This window comes from Fundulus heteroclitus, chromosome 1, assembly GCF_011125445.2.
Source record: "Fundulus heteroclitus isolate FHET01 chromosome 1, MU-UCD_Fhet_4.1, whole genome shotgun sequence".
Taxonomy (NCBI): Eukaryota; Metazoa; Chordata; class Actinopteri; order Cyprinodontiformes; family Fundulidae; genus Fundulus; species Fundulus heteroclitus.
Window position 1 is genome coordinate 24,018,519 of NC_046361.1, and position 24,498 is coordinate 24,043,016.

Below are 24,498 nucleotides of genomic sequence, written 5' to 3' on the forward strand. Positions count from 1 at the left end.
TCCCAATGTTACCTTATAAAGTACAAAATAATGAAACTGTGTCATATCTAAGACAATAAGCATACTTCAAAATGACTAATCATTATTTTTATTGAAGCTTTTATTAACATTTTTATCTAAATACCGTGAACTTAAGGTTATCGTACCATGGGAACAAACCAGCCTATACCGAATAATAGCTGGAAGTTTCTTTGAATTTTTTTGCACAAATTTCCTTTCCATGATATTTCCTTTTCATTCTTGAGGACACAGACCTTTGGGAATTGATTGCCAGTATTCATACACTGATCAGGAACAACGTTTTCCTTTATTATATATATATGATACATACTGTAAGACATTTTTTACCATAATATAATTAATATTATGTCACAAGCAAGTTGGATCTGAAAAACTGTACTTGCGTGTGTAAACGTGACTTGTGCAGCAGTTTTTTTAGATCTGTGAACTCATAAAAGACACACAAAAAGGCTGAGTCCAGGTTATTTTCAGTTTTGTTTGTTTCATTATTGCTTAAATGAATTTCCCATTTTTCCCTTCAGTTTCCAGAAAATATCCTCTCAAGAATATATTTCCTTCACAAACCTTTTTAGCATTGCTAGGCACAGGCGCTTAAAATTCTCTTTCTCTAAACACACACGTACAAGCACACATACCCTTCCAAGCACAAGTTAAAGTCACAGGCTTATTTTTCTTTTTTTCAAATGCACGTCACTTGTACAAATAATTGAGGACATGACTGACAACAGCTGCCTAATATGAATTACAATGAGTCAAAAACAGATTCAAAATGATGAGCAATAACAAAAAAAATGAAATAAAATTGATAGTTCATTTTAGAAATACCAAACCTTTACATTACGAATACCTACAAGTACACACTTATAAATATATATTAGATTTTTCCTGTTCTTGATATGCTTTTTTTCAGACAAAACTAAATGTATAGTTTTGAATTCACGCTTGAATTCAGCTTTGTTTGCTGAAAGTGGAAGATACTCTTCTTAATAGTGCATAGTCAAATACCTGTGAATTCCAGCTACCCAAGTCTTAAATATTAGGTAAACTTATGCAAAAATAAAAAATCTTACTCTTTACACACATGTACAAACCCAAACATGGCATCTAGAGATAATTAGGTTAAAGGGAAGAGGCTTAGAGTCCCGGGAGAATATTACCCACTCTTAGGCAATAGCATTCTCCAGTGGCTCCTTTTCATCTGCTGTGGCATGATCTGCGGCCTGTGCTGCAGCCAGCTCCTCGTTCTTCTTTAACTCGCGCTGATATTTGGCCATGATTGCAGCATAGGCACATCCATACACTGCTGCAGCCAGCATCATCAGACACACAATCCCGCACACTACACCTGTGATGATAACCGTGGCTATGGCATGGCGCAGGTTGACAGGGCGGTGCTTCTGTTTAGTTTCACACTCTGCCATACCCCCTCCCCCTCCTCCTCCTCCTCCGCCAAAACCCTCACCTATCGCCATAGGGACATGGAGAGAGTGGCTGGAGGGATGGGCATGGTTGCCATGGGTGTGGCCTCTCAGTAGCTTCTCAGACTCAAGATGGTGTATATTGGCGAAAAGGTAATGATAGCTTGTAGTCATACAGGAATGAAATAGCTGATATGGGATTTTTTGCAATTCTTTATCCTTCATTTCTTCTGGTTGAGTGCAGAGAACTTCATCCAAAACTCCACCTTGAAAGTAGAGATAAGCAGACAGAGGAAATCAAGACTAGAGTGCAAAATAATTAGTCAAGTTGTCTTCTCTTAAAACATATCACACATTCTCCGTTTATTTTGTGATCATAGTAGCATTTATGGTCACTGTAGCTGAGCCAAGACCAGTTAATCCCTTCATATATTTTAATCTGTGTTAAGAAGTAGCATTAACACGAGTTACATGGGTAACAATTGAAATAATCTCTCATCTGGATCACAAGAACCAGAAAAAAATGCATATTCCAGAAAAGGAATCAAAGCAAGAGTTTATCAGTAAACCTCTTTTTTTCTTCTCTCCAATCTAGTATCCTTTGACACCCACTTCCAATTATGTCTACTTGATTACCCACTAGTTTTGAATTGGTGAGCATACTTAAATCTGGGTCCATTGTTTTGTTTTGCACTAATTAGAATTTTCATCTTGCAGGAAAACATTTATGTCAGGGTATCATGGGCATGTAGGCGGACCATGAACGCCTTGCCCTGACTTTAAAGTGGTAATTTTGTTATCCAGTCCCTGCTGCGTTTGGTGTACCATGGAAAATTATATAGCTTGCTGATATGCACTTTCTCTGACTGAAGAGACCTTAAAGTCTTCTGGATATTCTCCTTCATGCATGAAAGACCTATAACTATGGTCATTAAACTGCAAATGTTGTATTTTCTTACAGTATTATTGCATAATACCCACTTGCAAATGTATGAAATACAAAATCTTTAATCCGTGCTCCTCACTGCACCACACTGATAACTGCAAGACATGAGATAGGAACATAACATCTATCTATTTATTTTTTATTTTTTGTGTATTTGTATGTAAGACTAATATATGACGACCCAAAACAGTGAATTTATATTTCTTCATAAAAGTACAGTGTTTCTACTTAACTATTCCTAGAATATATGCCTGAGTGGTAGGCTGCAAACCATATAGGGAAAATGCTCTCAGCAGCTGAGTCTTCTGATCCCTTTTCAGGTGGAGGGGCAGTGTTTTACATTTTGCCTTGATTTCACAGTAATCCCACCATTGGAACGCTTAATGTATAGAAATATTGAACCTGTAACATTTCCCTGTTGTTTAGCATTCCCCTGTGAATACAGCTCCTAATGTTCTAACCTTTAAAGAGGTAGGTCTCCAGCCAGAGTTTGAGGCCAATAAGCTGGCAATCACACCTCCAAGGGTTGCCTCGAAGTGTGAGGCTGTCCAGGTGGGTCATGGCGTCCAACAGTGAGCGATCCAGTCTTGTTAGCCTGTTGTTTGCTAACCCAAGGTAGCTGAGGTTCTTCAGACTGTCCCCCATGGCTCCTGGCACACCCCACAGGCTAATAAAAGGGACATGGTAAGGAAATTGGATAGCATCTAGTCAATTCCATAGCCTTAACAAATTGAAGCCAAAATACATTTATATGCTGATGATGCAATCAATTATACAGTGACACCCTCTTTGAATCAAGCTAGGGAGATTTTGCAGGAATCATTTGTGGAAATCTCTGCGTGACTGAAATAGGTGTTCAACTCAAATTTGAGGGCATTATTTTCTCTTATCCTGATCTTTCTTTGTCACTGTAAATTATATAAAGATTGAAAAACTCACTTTATGTAAATGCCTCAGATTATGGCGAGATGAAAAACAGCTCAGACCTAAGTTGACTTTTAATGTTGTTTTTACACATTCTTCTTATAACAATGGTGATATTGCTTGCTTGCATACTTTTTCTCTTTTGAAAAGACTGGAATCTGCCCATCTACAATCACATTTAGCTTTGTAATAAATGCAAGCTCTCTGGCTCACTGTTGCACCTTGTATAAATTAATATGCATTTAGAATTTAGTATGAACGTTGTTGTATATTGCAAAAGTTTATGTTTTATATGATATTATGATTTATGATAGCATATCCAGTCCAAAAAAGTATTTCCAGAGGAAATTTTATATATATATTGTCCCTCTATGTTTGAAATAGGCTCTAAAATTGTTCAGACTCCTGACTTTCTTTATATTTTTAAGAATCTTTAAATTCCTCTGAAAGAAATATGTAATTATTTTATAGTTCTCTGGTGTGAGTTGTTTTTTGGTTAGTATGATTTTGAATAATTCACATCTGCCTAATTTCTATTTAGGATTATTTCTTTTTCTTCTTTTAAGTTCTCTAATGACACTTATGATTTATTCTATGGTCTATTAGTCAAGATCACCAGAAGTTGTGATATTTTTCAGCATCCATACTTAACCTGTTGTGTGAGAGGTCAAGGTGGGACAGTGATCGTATAGGTCCGAGCACCCGTTTGTCAATCTCTCTGATGCTGTTGTATGCAAGGCTGAGGCGCTGGAGAGTCCTTAGACCAAGCAGGGCAGTTGGTGAAATAGCTGTTATAGAGTTATTAGACAGATCAAGAATGCGAACGAGAGGTATTTCCCTGAAAGCCACTGATCCCAGCCCCCTGATCCGGTTATCTTGAAGATACAGTTCCTGTGTATCTGGATAAAGTCGCCGAGGGATGTCATAGAGGCCCCGTCCCCGACAGTCCACCACTTTGGTGTTGCTGTTGCAGCTGCACTCCCTTGGACAGGCATGTGAGAAAGACAGGGAGGAGAGGAGGGCAAACACCAAAACCACTGTGGAGACAGAGGAACAAGATATCATGTGATAATTGACAAAAATGATATTGAACAGGTGCACATTTTTACTACTAATACTTTGGCATCATCATGTGCAACACTTTACACTGGGGCACTCGTGTTGACTTCTTGTGCTCCAAACTAGTTCAAAGACTGACTTTTTTACTCAGTCTTAGGCTGTTTGGAGTCTAATCTAAGATCATGCAGATTTTTTTATAATGCTGTTCTTTGCATAATAACAAGATATGGCATAGGTTCTTGGTTTGGCTAACCTACTGTACAGTCTAATTCTTAATTTGCAAATATAGTGACAACATCAAAGAAAATTATCAGGCTGAATTTTCAGCCGTTGCCCTTGCAGTCTTTTTATGAAGGCTTTATAATCAAACAGGAAAAATGGATCCTGCAGTAATCATCCCGCAGGCTGTTCTCAGATTCTAAACTAAAAGCCAAACCCACAGTACTGGTCACTGGGGCTCATGGTGATTTTCCTGGATTTGTGCTCAAAGGAACCATGCTTAAATCTAATTATTTTTTACTTCAGCAATTACAAACTCCATTTAAACAGTTACAATACTCTTATCCTTCCTTGCAACTTCCATCTCTCTTAATAAATCCTGACCACTTGGTACCTTTTGAATCGTGGAAAGAGCTAGTTTCCTATTTCGTTTTTTATTATTATTTGTTTATATTTTGTGTTACACCTAGTAATTACATTTTATTAACTTATTTTATTATTGGCTTTTCAATGCTTGTTATTGCTGTTGTGATATTTATAAACTTTGCATTACTTTCATATAAACTGATTGTGCCATACTTTGTTGCCATTTTTTAATACATCTGTCGTCTTTTGTTGCTATTTGTCTGTATTGTGACTTGTTCTTTTTTGTCTTTTTTGTTGTAATGAGTCTGCATGTCTCAGTTTTACTGAACCTCTGCCCACATCGAATTTCCCTTAGGGGACAAGAAGGTATATCATATGTGAAATTGCTGTTGCCTTTTTTAAGCTCCTACATAAAACATGCAACTGTACAAGTAAGCAGGAACAATAACATGTGTATGTAATATGTATTTATTTTGATATAGGCTCAGTTTGATTGCTCTCAAACATTGGAATGCACTATTAACTTCAAAGATAAGTAGCTGTTCTAACATAACCACATACTGTAGATTCACATAGATCCATGGTCACCCTCCTGTTTATTAGATTCTTATTTTACTTTGCTTTGATTTATATCAGTTTTGCTTTTCTGTTTAAACATATGCAAAATGAAACTTATAACTAATGCACACCAACAGTTCTTAGCAATAACACCTCTCATTCCACCCCCTTATACAGTGACCCATGGTGACTTCACCAAAGCTTCATAACCCCTCACCCACACACAAATCTATACGCAGCACATATTGGGTATCTGATTCCCTTTGAGATAACTTCACATGTCCATTCCTTTTGGAACATAACAGCAGTATTTATAGCATTGGCTTGACTAGCTGGAGGCTCAATGAAATGAAGCCCAGTCCCAAGCCTATGAGTGTAGCTTGCTCACAAGTTGTATCATAGATTTGGAAGGTAGAAAAGCTGTGCCATGTCAGTTATTACCATAAATAAATCTATTTAAGAATATTGTCCTTCTGCTAATTCCAACGTGTTTTATACCTGGAAATAAATGGTGTTTTATGAAATATGTCAGCTTGTTTTGCTAGAATTGCAATATACTTGTCTGTTCTTATGAATCTACTCTAAATCTCTCCAGAAGTCAATACGTTTTATACTCACGTTATAAAACAGAGTTCTCTTGCTCACACAACATTTCATTTGTAATTCAGTGGTCATGTTTCTGTTTATGACCCTCTGACCCGAGTACTCAGCTGGAATAATCTGTGGTCAGGGCGTCTCATAGGTGGAAATGTTTGCTTTGTTTGTGTCTCTTTTTTGATTTGTGAGTTGCATGTGTGGGTTATCTGCATGTATGCTTTGAAACTCACAAATAAGATCAGTAGTGCAAGCAATATAATGTGTAAACCCTCCCAAAATGTGTCAAAATGTGATGTTATTGTTGACATTTTTTTTCTCCACAACCATTAAGCAGACTCCATAAATGAGCTTGAAACCCTCATGGGGTTGTGACCCCAGCTTGGGAATGAATGGTTTAAATTACGCCTATTTAAATCGTAGTCTACTCTTTAAAATACCTAGGGCCATGAAACCCACTAATTTAGTTTGAAGTATAATGAATGTGTTACAGGTTCAAAAACATGTTGGCACAAGTACTTTTAGATCTATCTGAATCCCCCCAGCAACAAGCACTGTATGCTTCCAGTTAGGAGAAATATTGTGCTGGACTACAAGCTTTTGGGTCATTTCCTCGTTATAGCAGGCACATGAAAAAAATTGAATTTAATGTGCTTGCTGTATGTGCGCTGGCTGGAAAACAAACTCTGAAGTGTACACATAAACATGGCCTGAGTCTAGATGAGCGTTATGACAGCAGTTATGAAATGAGGTCAACACAGGAGAATGCATCTTTGCTCTGCTGAGTCCCTTCAGGATGAAGCCTATACAAAGAAGTTTGTAATGACATGCCCACATAACCCAGAGCAAGTGCAGCTCTGAATAAGCTCCACTGTCAACAATGTCAGCGACTAACTGCAATGTGCCAAAAGGGCCAATGCTGTCCTGATGTGGAAAGATTAATGCAGAAATGTGATTATAATTTTCCATTTAAGTAAGTTCTAAAATCTGATTGGTGCCTTACTACCCTTTCACATCTAAATATAAATTACACTCACAAATACACCGGCAATGGAACTCCTACCTCTCATTTCTGCCAGTTGTCTTTGGCCCACGCTGCGTTCAGGGTTCTTTTAGCACCCTTTTGGTATTGCAGTGAGCGTCACTGGTGTAGGATCCATTTGTCGTCATTGAGGTTGAGATTGTCTGGTCCCAGCTTTCATTCGATTAGTCTGGTCAATAAGTGGGAATCAGAGGCAAAAAATAAAAGCAGCAGAAACCAGTGGTGCCCTTAGGTTCCCCAGCAGTGCCTGCGAGGGCATGAAACCCCATCAGAGCAGGCAGATCAGAGCGCGAGCTCACAGCCAGCCAGTCTGGGAATCACTCGAGTACAGAGCTCTTCCACTCTCTCTCTGTCACTCTCTCTCCCTCTCTCTTTCTCTCTCTCTTTCTCCCTCTCTCTCTCTCTTTCTCTCTCTCTCTCTCTCACGCTCCCTATCTCTCTTTGTTGCTCTCTTACTCCCTTAGCTCTTATTGTGGCTTCCCTTTTCACCAATTTGTCATTTCTCCTGAATTAATTTATCAATTTCTGCTCTTCTGGTGACATCAAATCAAGACTCTGCCCTCTGTTTTGCTCACTATGCAACCCCCCTTGTTCCCAGTTGCATTGGTGTATATGATGATGTGTCATCTCCCTCTGGACAGCTGTGCCTCTTAAATCATAGCACAAACACATTCACCAACATCCATGCTACCCCTCCTATTGCTCTGGCAAGAACTGAACGTGACAAAATTAGATCTAGATTACAGCGAGGCAATACAAAACACTTGCGTGCCTAAATACACAATGCCTATTGCTGTGGCATGCTATGATGATGTTATGCAAAGGCTGTGGGCAGAGGGACTGGCAGAACATGCCCTTAGCACAGCAACGCAGCTTGCACAAATGCACACATTTGTGCACACTTACAGTTCAACGTTAGTACGCTGCAATAAATTTGCATGATTTTTTTGCTCATTAAAATATTGACTGTTGCTCATGTGAATGGATACTGTCTTGTGGATGTTAATTATTTTGAAGTTTGCAAGCTCACTGTGGTTTCTGGGTATTTGCATTTTTGGTTTATCTGGATTCGGCTCTATTCCGCTGCTTATTATTGGTATTATTATTATTATTATTATTATTATTATTATTATTATTATTATTATTATTAGCTATTATTCAGTCTATAAAAACAAACTTGGCCTATATTAAATACAGGTGCCCAGCTAAATAAGTGAAAATATCAGTCTTGAGCAATTATCCATCCAGTAGTTTATGAAAACATATGGAGCCCCGCAAACAGATATTTATATTCACAGCCTTGTTGAACATTATTTGCCTACACCTACTTAGGGAAATGCATCTGAAAATATGTAATGTTGCGTTGGATCTGTTAAAGAGCCACATGTTAATGTGTCAAGTTAGTCTGTTCTGGATGCATTTAAAAAAGGTGTGATTAGAAGCAAAAAGATGTTGTGAAAACGTTCCATTCTATTTGGTTTTAATCTGCGGTGACACATTTGATTTATAAATGGTGTGAAATTGACAAAGAAGATTTTTTAGCATAAAATCTTTTTTGATCGCATTCAATTCAACGTTGGTTGAAATGTAGAGGCCTCAAAATGAGCGGAAAGAAAGCCATATTAGTTTAAAGGTAGGAGAGGCTGCCCTCTCCTCTCTCACAACGGATCAAACCTGGGGAAGAAACCTGTTGAATCCGCATAGAAATACACCTAATACTAAGAAAAAATACAGGGGTTAGACACTGAAACTGAAACACCTCTCATTTTAGTGTGGAAGGTTTCATGGCTAAATTGGACCAGCCTGGTGGCCAATCTTCATTAACTGCACATTGAACCAATAAGAGCAGAGTGTGAAGGTCCAATTAGCAGGGTAAGAGCACAGTTTTGCTCAAAATATTGCAATGCACACAACATTATGGGTGACATACCAGAGTTCAAAAGAGGACAAATTGTTGGTGCACGTCTTGCTGTCGCATCTGTGACCAAGACAGCAAGTCTTTGTGATGTATCAAGAGCCACGGTATCCAGGGTAATGTCAGCATACCACCAAGAGGGACAGACCACATTCAACACCATTAACTGTGTACACAAGAGGAAGCTGTTTGAAAGGGATGTTCGGGTGCTAACCTGGATTGTATCCAAAAAACATAAAACCACGGCGCCTCAAATCACGGCAGAATTAAATGTGCACCTCAACTCCCCTGTTTCCACCAAAACTGTCCGTCGGGAGCTCCACAGGGTCAATATTGCAGCAAGAAGTTCCTGGGTCCTAGCCCAGAAAAAAAGGTAACTTTTTTTGGAGGGGGGTAGATAGGGGTTTAGGTTAAGGACACATGTTTCAGTTAGGTTTAGGTTAGTGTTGGATATATATTGGTAAAGATCAGGTTTAGTGGTGGGGTCTGGGTAAGGCCATAGAAAGGGTTGAAAATCAATGGAAGTCAAGGCATGGTCCTCACTTTGTATTTAAAACAAACGTGTGTGTTGTTGTTTCTCCTGCGTGTCCAGAGTGTACCATCCTCTTGCCCAAAGATCACTGGAAATAGTAACACAATGGTAACACTGAAGGAGCTGCAGAGATCCATAGCTCAGGTGTGTTAATTTGTTGACAGAGGAACGTGTTTCAAGTTGTACGTACTGATGCATCTCAATAATCCAGGTAGAAGAAAAAAAAATAGTAGGTTCTTTGGTAAGACCCTTCTTTGTTGAAATGTTTTGGCTCTTCTCTAAGAGACTTTGTCAGTTTGATGAGTTCTAAGTAAACTCAGCATTATAAGCAATACCTTTGCATAGTGGATAAACAAGTTTAACTGTGACAATCAAAGCTGGTTGTTTACATGCAAAAGAGGACAATCAGGCTGCCAACCAGTTGTTTTAGTTGTACTCTCCACAAATCTGATGTTTATGTAAGGGTGCCATGTAGAAGCTGTTGTTCAAAGAAATCCAAAAGAAGTCTAAATTGCTGTTTATCACTAGACAGGTATGTGAGAGACACAGCAAATATGTAACAAAGTGCTTTTATCACTACATGGAAGTAGGAGCATCATGCTGCCGTATTAATTTCTTCAGCAAGGATGGTGAAGCTGGTCAGTGAAGACAAAAGATGTATTGACAATCCTGGTAGAAAATATGTCAGACACTGCAAAAGACTTGAGACTTATCCTTGAGGTTCACCAGGACAGTGACCCTAAATACTCACCTAGACCTACCGTGATATGTTTCAAATCAAAGAATGGTAATGTGTTAGAATAGCCCAGTCTAAATCCAGCAAGACTTGGTTCACAAATGCTCTCCATGAAATCTGACTGAGCTTGTCATGTCGCATTGAATAACAGAGAACACTTACAGTTTCTAAATGTGCAAAGAAAGTAGAAACATACACAAAAGTTGTGGCTATTTAAAGTGAGGCGACACGTGTGTGAGTATTCCTGTGAAATCTAATATGGTCACTAAGAAGACCACGTGTCCTTAGATTAATGTATATGTTTTAGATATTAAACGACTTTGTCAAAAAGATTGAGTGCCTGTTGAATTCCATCGAACTTGAGTTCCATAGATTGTACCAACTTATGTCCTCTTTAAAAAGAAATGACCAAAATACCACAGCTGACTACTTCTGTCAGCCGATCATTTTAAATAAGACAAAAATTACGGGTGCTGTTTGACATATTCAGCTCTCTTACGACAGTGTTTGTTGCTACTGGCCCCTGGGTTACCAAACTAATACATGTTTCACGGTCTTCTGGTGTATTTTCCAGCTGTTCCAAACATGTTTTTGTGGAACCACTTCTCAAAAAGCCTAATCTTGTCCCAACTGATTTCAGTCCCATTTCAAAACCTGTGTCCCTGTCCCAACGTTTAGAGAAGGTGATCTCTGAGCAATTAACATCCTTCTCAGAGAATTGCAGAATTTTTAAATCTTTTCAGTCTGGTTTTCACAAGCATCACTCTACAGAAACTGCCCTGCTTAAAGTGTCCTGTGACATTATGATGTCTGTGGACTCAAGGAAATGCATTGTTCTAGTGTTGTTGGATCTTTCTTCTGCAGACAGCATTGATTATAAAATCTTGTTAACTTCTTTAAGAGTTAAATCTGTTTTGCTGTTTTTTTTATATTTGTATTGTAGCACTGTAATATTATTTTTTTTTTTAGGTAGACAATTTTAAGATCTGTCCAGGGACTAACAGATGAAAAATAGCCTTTTGGCTAATTCTGGTGCATTTGCAGCAATGTTAATTAATGTACACTGTCCCTATTAATTAAATCAATACATTCAATCAGACTTCACAATTTTGGTTGGTATATCAGGTCCTGTCTTGCGTGATTCTCTTCCTATTTGTTGGGGTAGGAGTTTTAGTGTCTCAGCAAATCAAGTTATGTCTGACTGAAGATTTTCTGTGTGGAGTGCCCCAAGGCTCAGTTTTGGGGCCAGTTTTGTTTTTTGCTCTATGTTTGCTAATGTGTCCTATCATTTCTTTACTGATGATATTCAGCTGTACTGCTGCTTTAATGCTTCTTCCACAAATGTAACTCTGTAAAGCTGAGCTGTTGGTGATTGCCCCTGATGCCATTCCAGGGATCAGCCAATATAAGGGCGATCTGAGTTTGTCTGCTAAATCAAGCCTTAGAAATCTTGCCATTATTTGAGAAAGCAATGTCATTGGAGCATCATTCAAAGCAGCTGACAAAAAACTGTTTCTATCTGTTGAGGAAAATCTCTAAATTAAAAACAATTGTTTCCAATCTTGGGCTGACTATCCATCCATTTGTGTCCTTTCATTTAGACCTCTGAAACAGTTTATTTTCTTGTCTAAACAAAAAGGAACTGTCTTGTCTGCAACATTATGCAGCTAAATTGCTGACTCGCACCATCAATAAGGCTCATATCGCTCCCATCTACTGGCTTCCAGTTTCTTTTCATATAAAGTTCAAGATCTTGGTACTCACTTTCAGAGCTTTGCATGGTCAGACTCCCTCCTATATCAGAGTCCTGCTATGTCTCTATACACCCTCTCAAAGGCTGACGACATAGGATCATATCTTTCTCATGGTCCCTTGCACCCATGTCCTGAGGAGATCACTCCTTCCAGGCCATCTCCAAGGCTCTGGAACGATTCTCCAAGCTTTCAATTTACAGCAATGAGAGGGTTGTTTGACCACTATGCCAATTTCTACTTCAAGATTTTTCTTAAAGGAGAGATAGTAATTGAATCTGTATTTTTATTGTTTTTTTGTGTACTTATTGCTCACTTTGTGACCCTCCCCTGTCTGTGAAAGGTGCTATAGCAATAACCTTTAATTACGTACATACATATTGAGTGTTGAAGGGGTGAATAGAATGTCAAGCAAACACTTTTCAGATTCATTTTTATGAAAACCATTTTCTTTTTATTGTTTTATTCTCAATGTGCCCTTTCATTTGTGCTTGAGTACAACACAAAATTCCAATAAAATACCATGAAGAGTTTGGCTGTAATGTGATAAAACGTGAAAAGGTTTTAATGAGTATGAAAAAAAAACGCTATACATTTATTCAACCCTTACTAAAATCCTAAATCAGTCGGCTGTAAACCCCCCGTCTGGGATAGAACTGATAGGAGATTGGTGATGGGATGGATTTAGAGTGGATTTTCTGTGTCTTCATCTTTGGACTCATAAACCCAGCTCAGAGAATAAATACTCTCAAGTTCTTAAATCATACATAGGGAAATTAAATGTCCATCCATGGAACAAAAATAAATACCATGTATTAGTGAGATGGATTTGAGCTTCTGTTCTGAATTTATATTCAGGTATAATATAAAATAGTGTACCTTTTACCCCCAACCCAAAGCTGCTGGTGTAGATTTATGCTTTCACTATTAATTTCTATCCTTAATGAAAGTTCTGTTTTTTCATTTCAAATGTCATGAGGAATAGATTGTAATAATTCACAGTTTTTCTGTCTGACAACTTTGTATCTGTAATCATTTTTATCACCCTACCTTTTTTCCATCTCTCCTGTTTCCATTTTTGTTGCCCAGCATCTTAAATTAGCCTCTTCTCCCGGGTTTTTCATGTGGGTGTAAAAATGGTGGGCTGCCGAAAGGATCTGGCAAAGCTTAGGATGGGATAATCTGCACCTGTTCCTATGGGCAAGAGCTAAAATGGGTCACAGTAGCACCCCACTGGATGCAAACATTTGCACAATTATACTGTCACAGTACACTGAGCAGTGACAGCACTTTTTATCCTGTTTTATTTTTGAATGGCTGCTTTTCCAGCCTTAAGGATAACATTATATATCAGACTATTTTTCACTAAAAGTGATAATGTAGCCTTAAATATTACACTTTGCAAGCTGTTCCAACGTCATGAAAGGATTAATCTCTCTGATCTAAGTGAATATCTCCTTTGATTTGATCTCACTGTGAATTTCATTTGTTTTTAAAAGGATGCAAGTGTGCCAGAGCATGAGACTCTCAGCCTGCTCATCTGAATTCATAAACTATGGCATGCTGTTATCATGCCAAATTCTAAAATTTGTCATAATGACTGCATTCAGGAGTGGCTACATGTGTTTAAAATTTAGTCGAGACTCCAGCATTCATTCAAATTTGTTTAGTAAAAGACCTCTGGTTGTAATGCCGCATTAAGTTATGTAATAAATAACAAACTATTATATTTTAAACTTGGCACAATTAGAATTAACAAAACTGACGTAAAAAAAGCAATGCTGCATCCTAGTAGGGAGCCATTTGCTACGTGTACATGTGCAAAAATCCTTCATTGGATTGAAACGTGTTCAGAATGTAAAAAAAATAAAAATAAATAAATAAATCGGAATACATTGTTCATATGGAAAAAAAATATGACAAACAAAACATTTACATCTGACAAAGTCCTCAAATTTCCCTAAAAACCCCAGAAGTTGCACTTTTGTCTGTGCCGAAGAATATGATTTTTTTGTTGTTATAAACTTTATTGAATATTCATACAGAAACAAACCCAGAAAACGAACAATTACATATAAAAAAAAAGAACGCAGAAGTGTGTTCATTCTGTACTTTCTGAACACACAGAATGGTAGGTTCTAAGAGCGGTTGAGGCATTACTGCACTGGCTAATAAAGCTGCGTGCTTAGAAACATGCATTACACGATGAGAGATGCACATGCACAGTCATGCACAGCCGACAGTTTGCCCTGATCTGAATGACATTAATGTTTAGATGAACGGTGTTCAGATTAACAATCGGCATGAACCACCCGTCTTAATCGGAATACAAGTTTACTCCGATTGATCTTAATTCAATCACATTATTTCGACTGCTGTTTTTACATGATGCATTTTCATTCCGATCGGCCCTCTATTCCGATTTCTTATGTCCAGCTAGTGATAGCTACTGTGTGCCTTAAGGAAAGGAGTTCTTGTACCTTGATGTTGTTTTCACAAATGGTGCTATTATAGTCACACTGACTACTCAAACTGCTTTTACACTATAATTTAACCCAGCCATACCCACAACACTCCCACATTTATACACCTAAACCCAGATGTGCCTTGCACAAGTGCACATCTACACATGGTAGCTGAAGCCTAAATCAAATCCACAACCTTCCAACTGCAAGACAGCTACTGAGCCACAGCTCCTCTGCAGGCGATTACAACATGAAGCAGAAACTCGATAAATAGATTCAGGACTCGTTTGCCCAAAAAATGTTCCCTTCTAAAATAATAAGGAAATTATTTTCTTAAAATACAAAGAAAATGATCGACTTTGGACACTCGGGTGAAGAGAGGGGCGGAGCTCTCCACTGACCACTACCTGGTGGTGAGTTGGCTCCGATGGTGGGGGAGGAAGCCAGTCAGACCGGGCAGGCCCAAACGCACTGTGAGGGTTTGCTGGGAACGTCTGGCGGAGTCCCCTGTGAGGCGGAGCTTTAACTCCCACCTCCGGGAGAGCTTTGAACACGTCCCGAGGGAGGCGGGGGACATTGAGTCTGAATGGACCATGTTCCGCGCCTCTATAGGCAGCTAGTTGGAGCTGTGGCCACAAGGTTGTCGGTGCATGTCGCGGCGGCAACCCTCGGACCCGCTGGTGGACACCTGCGGTGAGGGAAGCTGTCAAGCTGAAGAAGGAGTCCTACCGGGCTTTATTGGCCTGTGGGACTCCGGAAGCAGCTGATGTGTACCGGCAGTCGAAGCGGCGGGCGGCTCGGCTGGTCGCTGAGGCAAAAACCCGGGCGTGGGAAGAGTTCGGAGAGGCCATGGAGAAATACTTTCATTCAGCTTTAAGGCGATTCTGGTCCACTTTCCGGCGTCTTAGGAGGGGGAAGCAGTGCTGTACCAACACTGTTTATAGTGGGGGTGGTGTGCTGCTGACCTCTACTCGGGACGTCGTGCGTCAGAGGGTTAAGACATCCTTAATCCCACCAACACGTCTTCCATTGCAGAAGCTGAGCCTGAGGACTCTGGGTCGGGTTCTCCCGTCTCTGGTGCTGAGGTCGCCGAGGATGTTAAAAAGCTCCTCGGTGGCAAGGCCCCGGGGGTAAATACGATTCGCCCTGAGTACCTTAAGGCTCTGATGTTGTGGGGCTGTTTTGGTTAACGCGGCTCTGCAGCATTGCGTGGACATCGGGGGCAGTTCCCCTGGATTGGCAGACTGGGGTGGTGGTCCTCCAGTGTTTGGTAGCCTTAGTATTGCGTCTTTGCTATTTGCGGATGATGTGGTCCTATTGACTTCATCAGGGCGTAATCTACAGCTCTCACTAAAGCGGTTTGCAGCCGATTGTGAAGCAGCCGGGATGAGAATCAGTGCCTCCAAATCCGAGGCCATGGTCTTGAGCCAGAAAAGGGTAGAGTTTCTCCTTCGGGTTGGGGAGGATGTGCTGCCCCTAGTGGAGGAGTTCCAGTATCTTGGGGTCTTGTTCACGAATGAGGGGAAGATGGAGCGGCAGATCGACAGGCGGATTGGTGCGGCGTCTGCTGTGAAGTGGGCGCTGTACCGGTCCATTGTGGTGAAGAGAGAGCTGAGCCAAAAGGCGAAGCTCTCGAATTACCCGTCGATCTACGTTCCTACCCTCATCTATGGTCATGAGCTTTGGGTCGTGACCGAAAGAACGAGATCCCGAATACAAGCGGCTGAAATGAGTTTTCTCTGTAGTGTGTCTGGGCACTCCCTTAGAGATAAGGTGAGGAGCTCAGTCATCCAGGGAGGACTCACAGTAGAGCCGCTGCTCCTCCACGTCAGGAGGAGCCAGTTGAGGTGGCTCGGGCATCTGATTAGGATGCCTCCTGAACGCCTCCCTGGAGAGGTGTTCCGAGCACGTCCCACCGGGAGGAGGCCCAGAGGGAGACCCAGGACACGCTGGAGGGACTATGCCTTCCCCCGGAGGTGCTGGCCCAAGTGGCTAGGGAGAGGGACGTCTGGGCCTCCCTACTGAAGCTGCTACCCCCGCAACCTGACCCTGGATAAGCGGAAGACAATGGATGGATGGATGGATGGATGGGTGGATGGATAAAATGCAAAGCATTTTGGTGAATTTTTTCTCTATATTGATGAAGTATAAAAACCCATAGCCATGCCTAAGACACTTGTTGTTATACTTGAAGGGTTACTGCAGGTTTAATCTAAATTAGGGTAAAAACTATTAGAATAATTGATATAGTGTCAAAGGAGATTTGTCTTACAGACAGGTAGACGATGTGGACTCTGGTAACACCTTAGATTTTCTAGTACCTTGTACTTAATACAAACTTATTCAGTACAATGAAATTAATCTATGCATGAGTTTGATGTTTTGAGACAGATAGTATTAATGTATATTAACAAAAAGGACCGTATACGCTGTTGCTATGCTTTACTGATAAACATCAATTGATATAGATGGAAAGCAATAATCTATTTTTTCCTGTTTAGTTTTCTCTTTTTTTTGTTCTTTGAGAATTTTACCAAAATTGCAAATGTACCTTTTCCTCTTAGAAGAAATTGTCATTGCAACATACATTCCAATTAAATGTGTCTTCTTCTTTTAACCCATCCCTTAGGGAGCAGTGGACAGATTTTTTTTTATTTTTTATTTTTATTTTTTTTACAGCAACTGGGGACCATTCTGGGGCTAAGGGCAGTCTTAGTGGCAGTCTGCAGGGTTTAAACCAGGTACTTGCAGCCTTCTCTGAAAGCAAGTGCGCTGCTCAGCCCGCTAGGTCGCCACTCCCTGGCAAGAATTCCTTCACGATAGCAAACATGTCTTTGTCAGCCTGTTGAGAATGTTTCTTATCATCTGCTGCCAACTCTAAACAAGCTGGCAAATTTAGCAACAATAACTACCTCATTTCAAGAAGAACTTTCTGCTCAGATCGGTTAAGTTTTATGAAATTGACACGTATCTTTAATATACAGAAACAATCACAGAATCCAAAAAAAATTGATTTGCCGTGCCCTTGGCTCTCTGGTCCATGTGAGAAAGAAAATACAAATGTTTTTGTATTTTTCTGATTTATATTGTTTTACATCACATTTACAATGTGTTGTTAGTGCTTTTCGTGGTTCAATCTTTGATCATTGTTTTGCTTCTCTTTTCAGCTGTTGGCATCCAGATAAAGTTGGAGTTTTTCCAGAGAAAGTTTTGGACTGCTAGCAGACAGGTACACATTTTTAAACCCACATGTTCAAAGCATCCATGTGTCAAGTTCAAACACATTTGATAACCTTGACACTGTCTAGATTTTTTTTTTTGCCTGTTGATGTTTAGGTTACTGTTCTACATCAACATTTCATTCTTCTCAATTTATAATTTCTGTGATTACTTCTTATATGACATAGCATTATATTTATGATTGACTTTTGTTCGTCTGTCCGTCATTTGGTTTGTAGTAGACAGCATTCAGCAATGTCCCAGTTTGGAGAACTATAAAGAATTTCTGAACATCAGCCAAGTGGAAAAATTGCTCAAAATTGACACAATGGACAGAGACTTTAAAACCTATCCATAATACAACATAAAAGCAATTCAATCAATGAGTGGCTAGTTCAGTGACTGTACTTTGAGCTTATCAGCAGGTAACAGTAATGGATCATGGCTCAGATATGTTCCTCATCCAACAAAAGTAGTGAAAATGTAGATAACTGATAATAACTGATGGTGAGTAAAAAATCTGAAACATTGTGTTCACTGATTGAGGTAGAAGTCCTTTTTCGAAAATTCTTATTTCAACAGACCTAATCTTTCAGAGAGCGTGCTGACCTATTTATTTTAAAGCTAAACCCCTGGCAGCTTATTGGATTCTTCCATAATCAAAATTACAAAACACATGTCACATGATGCATGTGTGGCAATATGGAGCGCTTCCGATTCTGCAAACATTGTTGTGTCTACTGCTGCAGTGCTTTCCTTTCAACTACTTATATTTTTGTCATGGACAGAATTGCATAAATGGTAGACCGGACTCAGCAGAGCACACTTTTAACATCTCTGAGTTGGTCTGTTAGGTCTCAGACAGCATCTGTATTTACATCCTCCTATTCATTGGAAAAATTGCGCTCTAAATCCTCACCCTATGAACTCATATTGGAATAGAAGACTTTGCTGTCACTGCTTGCTTATGTTCAACTGATTACTACAATGACCCAATTAACTGACCTGTCTCATTAGCATTGATTTTTTTTTCTTTAGCTTTTTTTTCATCTAGCTAGTGGTAGGAACATAATAGGTATTGTTGAAAGCACCTCAACAAAGTTAATGCCTACCATCTCTGCATGAATAGAACATTCAGAGACATTACTTCTATCCCAACTTCCACCACACACAAATTAAGAACTGAAAGAAATAAGAGCATTACTTCAAAAATGTTTCCTATTTACCCTCTCCCCCTTCATTGTGAACATGAAGGGCGCCCTCTGCTGGAGGGCTTGAATTCTGATTTCTTGTTGTTTGATACACAGAACAAACCTCTAGGCACTCATGTGTTCGTTAAATTCCATACATTCCAAAAACTGTGTGCTTTTTAACAAGTTACAAGTCACAAAGTGACATTTAAATTTATGGCTCCTTTTTTAATAATCCTTTTAGTAACTTTTATCACTTATTCATGATTGTTTTTTTTTTTGTTTTTTTTTTTATTTTACTGTGGTGAATTTCTCACCTAAAGTGAATTATCATATGTTTTTTTTTTTCCCAGTGTGCAGCATTAGATGGGAAATGCTCTATAAGCTGTGATGATGAGGTCAGACATGTTTTCTCTTCTCAGTCCACAATTTCCTGCATAATAAATCTGTACTAAACTATATTTTCTAATTGACAGGATATTAACTGCTACCTCATTGACAACAATGGCTTTATTCTTGTAGCAGAGGACTATACATTGGTAAGATATGCATAAATACATTTGTCTCATGTTATATACTGTTGTACAGGCTGCTCTCTCTCTCTCTCTTTCAAAGTGCTGTTTGAGTATGGACCTTCTGCTTAGCTGTCACCAGACATGCTGTCACTCTGACTTTGGCTCATACGATGCCGGTCCGCTGGCTGTCATTGCCCTTCTTTTCCCTTGCATGTTCTTTTCCTGCTTTTATCCTTTGTATTAATACATTTAATCTTGTCTTATTTAATGTAATCATAATTTATATTAATAATACATTTTATTTATAATGCACTTTACATTTCAAATAAAAGTGCTCCAATAGCAGGGGGTTCAAAGCAGTTCCCAAAGTATATTAAAAACAGGAGAAAAAAAAACAATAAGACACCGTAAAAGCAAAGTTGAAATCTTAAGTACTAAAAGGCCATTTGAAATACGAATGACTTTAGGTGCTTTATGAACACCTCCACAGTTTGTGGGGCCCTCAGAGGAAGGCAGTCACCTATAACTGGAAAACATAGGATAACAGATGTTAAAAAAAAAAACTGGAACTTTCTCCAAGCAATTTTCAAAGATCACCATGAAGCTACCAGCAACACTGAAGCAGTTGCAGCATATTTCAATAAGATCTGGTTGTGTTTTACAAGTAACAATGATCTCTTGTGTCTGGACTAGGAAGTGCGGTTGCAAAATACCAAAACTACACCATACCAACAGTGACACATGGTTGAGCCAACTCCATGCCCTTAGGATTTTTAAAATTCATTCATAAAATGCATTTTAATTTAAAATTCATTCATAAAATACACTTTAATTTAAATTCTCCTTCTAACATAAGCCCTTAATAATAAAGCTTCATCATACGTTAGGGACCTGATTGCTCAATATGTTCCTAACAGAGCATTTCGCTCTCAGGCTGCAGATCTGCTGGTGGTTCCTAGTCTCTAAAAGTAGAATGGGAGGCAGATCCTTTAGCTATCCGGCTCCTCGCCTGTGGAATCAACACCCAGTTGTGGTCCGTGAGGCAGACACCCTGTCTACTTTTAGGACTAGGCTTAAAACTTTCCTTTTTTAAAACGTTTATGGTTAGCATGGGTTAGGTTAACTGCTGGAAGACATCAGGGTCTATTTTTCCCACTCTGCTGAGTTCTCCTACTGTTCTCCAATTTCCATTGTTTGCTGTTATTTCAACGTTTAACTTTTTGTTCTTTGTCATTTTTTATTCATAGTAGGTACACCTGGTCTGGCGTTCTGTTAGCTGGGACATCTTCCAGGAGAGACAGTTCATCTGCTATTACCATATAACATAGAAAGGATTCTTAGATCAATGTGTGCTTCTTTGCTTTTGTGTCTCTTCTCTGTCTTCTGTAACCCCCAGTCGGTCGAGGCAGATGACCGTTCACACTGAGCCTGGTTCTGCTGGAGGTTTTTCCTTCCCGTTAAAGGGGAATTTTCCTCTCCACAGTTGCTTCATGCATGCTCAGTATGAGGGATTGCTGCAAAGCCATCGACAATGCAGAAGGCTGTCCACTGTGGCTCTACGCGCTTTCATAAGGAGTAAACGCTGCTTGTCAATACTCAATGTAATCTGCTTGGTTTCCTTAGAAACTTTTTGACCAACCTGGATGATTTGATTGAATTTGACTTTGTAAACTGCCTTGAGATGGCCTGTGTTGTGAATTGGCTCTATATAAATAAAATTCAATTGAATTATGCACATGGATTATTTTTTTTTTTACTTTTAATTATTTTTCCTCCTAGCAGATTCCTGAGATTTTAACATGGTTGTGTAAACCTTAAAGAACTACTATATGTATTACTATATGTCACAACTATAAATCTATTTGCTACCTCAATGTGCAATGTGCATGTTATAATTTCTGAAGCATAACAAACAATGCACATAGTATAATTATATGTAATCTATTGTGCAAATTAAAACAGATTTTTTTTCATTTAAGAAAATGTTTGTCTTTTCTCTTTTAGACTGGAAATTTCTTTGGTGAGGCAGAAGGAGCTGTAATGAATAAGTTGCTGCAGATGGGCTCTTTTAAACGGTAATCCATGTGTGCGTGCCTGTGTGAGTGTGTGTGAAAGTTCGAAGTTTGTGTCTATACATGAGCGTGAGTGGCTGTATATGTGTACATACATGTGCAAAAAATCAAACAGCAGGTTACAAAATGAGAGCATGTCTCCCTTCGCGCTGACAGCTCTAAACGCAGCCAATCGTGTTGAGCCATTCGGAGCTGAACCCTGACCCTGCTTGCAGAGGAGCGCTCCATTAGGGGGTTGGAGCAGATCTTTCTCCTGAAACAAAAGAATTAGACTAAACTTCAACAATTCATACATTTGCACACCATATACACAAACTCTCATACAGAAAATGTCATGTTGACATACATATTTTTCTTGTTAGGAAGCTTTATCTCCAAGAAAATGCCGGGAGCAGTCAGTTTCTACAGCCTGCAATTAATTTTTAGAATTAGTTCAGGGACACCTTCCCAGTATTCCACAGCAGAAATGCCCGAGAGCAGAAAAGCAAACACACAATTTCTGATTGGATATGAAGCAATTGTGGAATGATGGGAAATTTGAGTGAAAGTCTTTGCCTTGTTATAGAGCTTGGTGTAGATTATTACACTGAAGTTTGCAACCACATTCCCTAGGCTGCAGCAATGCAATGCCCTCCTTCCCTTTCTATCTATGGGACATGGGTGAGGGGGAATTCTGTATATGATTGCAAATCATTGCATGACTGCAAAACCCAGCCCATATTTTATAGAAATGATCCCTCAAAAGCAGCTAATAGATTACAGACCCATCCATAGAAACAATAGAGATCTACAAGAGATTTCCTAGAGTCCTTAAAGTTAGTTGATGATGGATTGTTCAAGATTGATGAGGACACATGTTGAATAACTAATAAGACTTGTTGAAGGAAGTTTTAGTATTATGAGTAACAGAGCGTTTAGATTGAAACACTGATGAATCCAATACGATGTTTGCCATTTTTTATCTTGTAAAAAACAAAATTGACATTCCAAAATGCCTTACTTAACCTTGAAACAAACTGTTAACTAATTTGTTCAAAGGATAAAGTCAATGCTTTTAGATACTTGCAAAAATTAAAAACTGTCAGAGACTAATCCATTAAAATGCTGATGCTCCAACAGTTGTGTGTAATCAATGCAAGTGTCGTACAATAACAAAGTAAAGTCAAATCTCAAGTTCATTGGTTCAAATCTAATTTCTAGATAAGTTGTATTAAAGTTATTTACAACTTACATGTACATTAGATACCAATTTGTGCTACAAATGCAAGTTTGTGACCATACGCTACCAAAATGTTTCAAAGTAAACCATAATGAACACTACCATTCCATTATAAGTGTTACCTTATAATTGATTAACTTATCTACTTTTTTCCCCGCAAAAAAATAAAGGACCATTCTTCACCCACAAGAATAAATAAAATAAACAGACTGATCTGAAAGTGCAATAAAAAACAACAACAAAAGACAAAACACTAAGGTAAAACTTGTGCTTACCCAGAAATAATTATTATATGTTGAAGTTTTGCTTTCAGTGAGATGCTGAAATCAAAGGCCCTGTAGTATTTTCATCCTTTTTACAAATTCCGTTTTATTTTGTTCCCAAATTCTCTTTTTACCGCTTAATTTTTCAGAATGGCATGCTTTATCAAGTAATCCCTTTCTTCGTGTTAAACAAGTATATAATCAAAATTGATCTATAACATTTCAACACTGCAATTTAAAAATAATTACAATTTCCTTCTAAAACACTTATTAGTTTTCTCTAAACCTTTGTGAACTAAAACATAGCAGTTTCAAATTATACCACATTTCATTAGTTTATAGTAATCATATATGTTTTATTCTTGTGTTTTAGTTCAATATTTCTACTCCGTTTCCTTTTGGACATTCTTCATTACAGAAACTCAGGGTGAACTGGATTTTAGAAAGTTGTGACAAAGTTTTACCTAACACATGTGTCTGACTCTTAATTTCTAGAGAACTGTTTTATTGTGCACATACAGATTATACGCCAATAAAATGAGATAAGAAATACCTTTATTGTCCCACAATGGGTAAATTGTGTGGCAAAAAACACATAGACAGAGTGTCTCCTGTCTCCTTTCAGTTTTAATGTAAAAAGTTTTTATTGTATCTCTAGTGAGTCGCGGGTAGAGATAAAAAATAACAAGTGTTGTTTTCCAGCTTCTCTCCCATTGCTTAGAATATTGCAAATATTAACGATTAAAATCTTAGGCGCTCTCCCATATGGCACATTTTTTTTTCAAGATTCAGTTTTTCACAAAGTAAACGCATGCTTCAACCTAAAACAATATCTGATCATACCAATAATGGGCGAGTTTGGTCTGGACTGACTTTGTGTTCAGTCCTAGTTGGAGCCCAGACTGTGAGACCCGCTGATATATACATCCTTGACATTTTACATGAGCTTAAGTTATTCATTAACACATTCATGTGGTCTTACTTAGCACTAATTGGTTCCGGGCAGTGTGTTGGAGCTGTATGTCATCAGTACTGTGACTGAGGTTTCAACATCGCCTAGGGCTGCAGATATATTGGACCCACTCAGTCGTCACACATGCTCAGACAGCCATTCACACACAGGTGTATCATATGTGTCAGAACTCTTCCAAAGGCCAATGAAAAGAGTGTCCATTGTGCAACGGCAAGTTTGAAACCTTAGCAATAACCTCATCCAGACGGAGCTAGATCTCACCCCCTCGGGGTCCGCTAAGCCCTTAAGTCCTCTGATATCCCTTCAATATCCCTCAAATTATCTACACACACATACTTTTCTGAAATAACTTTGACAAACCTCTCAGGAAACACTCAGCTTTCACTTGCTTTCCTATTGCCATTCTTTCCACATCCATCCTGTATAATATTTGTAGGTGAAACGGCAGTTATTGTAGAGATGGGATCCTCTCTTCCCGCTCCCACACAGCGGCATATAAGT

The 24,498-nt window shown here is 38.9% G+C and overlaps 2 protein-coding genes across 3 annotated transcripts in view; one reads left to right on the forward strand and one right to left on the reverse strand.

The window, feature by feature from the left end:
- Window positions 1-24,498, forward strand: part of cacna2d3a (calcium channel, voltage-dependent, alpha 2/delta subunit 3a) — a 186,614-nt gene that overhangs the window by 149,719 nt on the left and 12,397 nt on the right. For both annotated transcript variants that reach the window (XM_036138420.1, XM_036138425.1), the window contains 4 exons: window positions 17,714-17,775; window positions 19,309-19,353; window positions 19,432-19,494; window positions 21,475-21,545. In XM_036138420.1, coding sequence (XP_035994313.1) covers window positions 17,714-17,775; window positions 19,309-19,353; window positions 19,432-19,494; window positions 21,475-21,545 — 241 coding nt within the window. The remainder of the gene's footprint in view (window positions 1-17,713; window positions 17,776-19,308; window positions 19,354-19,431; window positions 19,495-21,474; window positions 21,546-24,498) is intronic.
- Window positions 83-7,512, reverse strand: LOC105935873 (leucine-rich repeat and transmembrane domain-containing protein 1). The gene is made up of 4 exons (XM_012876471.3): window positions 7,169-7,512; window positions 3,962-4,346; window positions 2,847-3,052; window positions 83-1,705 (listed from the first exon to the last, which is right to left on the reverse strand). Exons 1-4 carry the CDS (start codon window positions 7,173-7,175, stop codon window positions 1,185-1,187), a joined length of 1,119 nt encoding a protein of 372 aa, XP_012731925.2. The 5' UTR covers window positions 7,176-7,512; the 3' UTR covers window positions 83-1,184.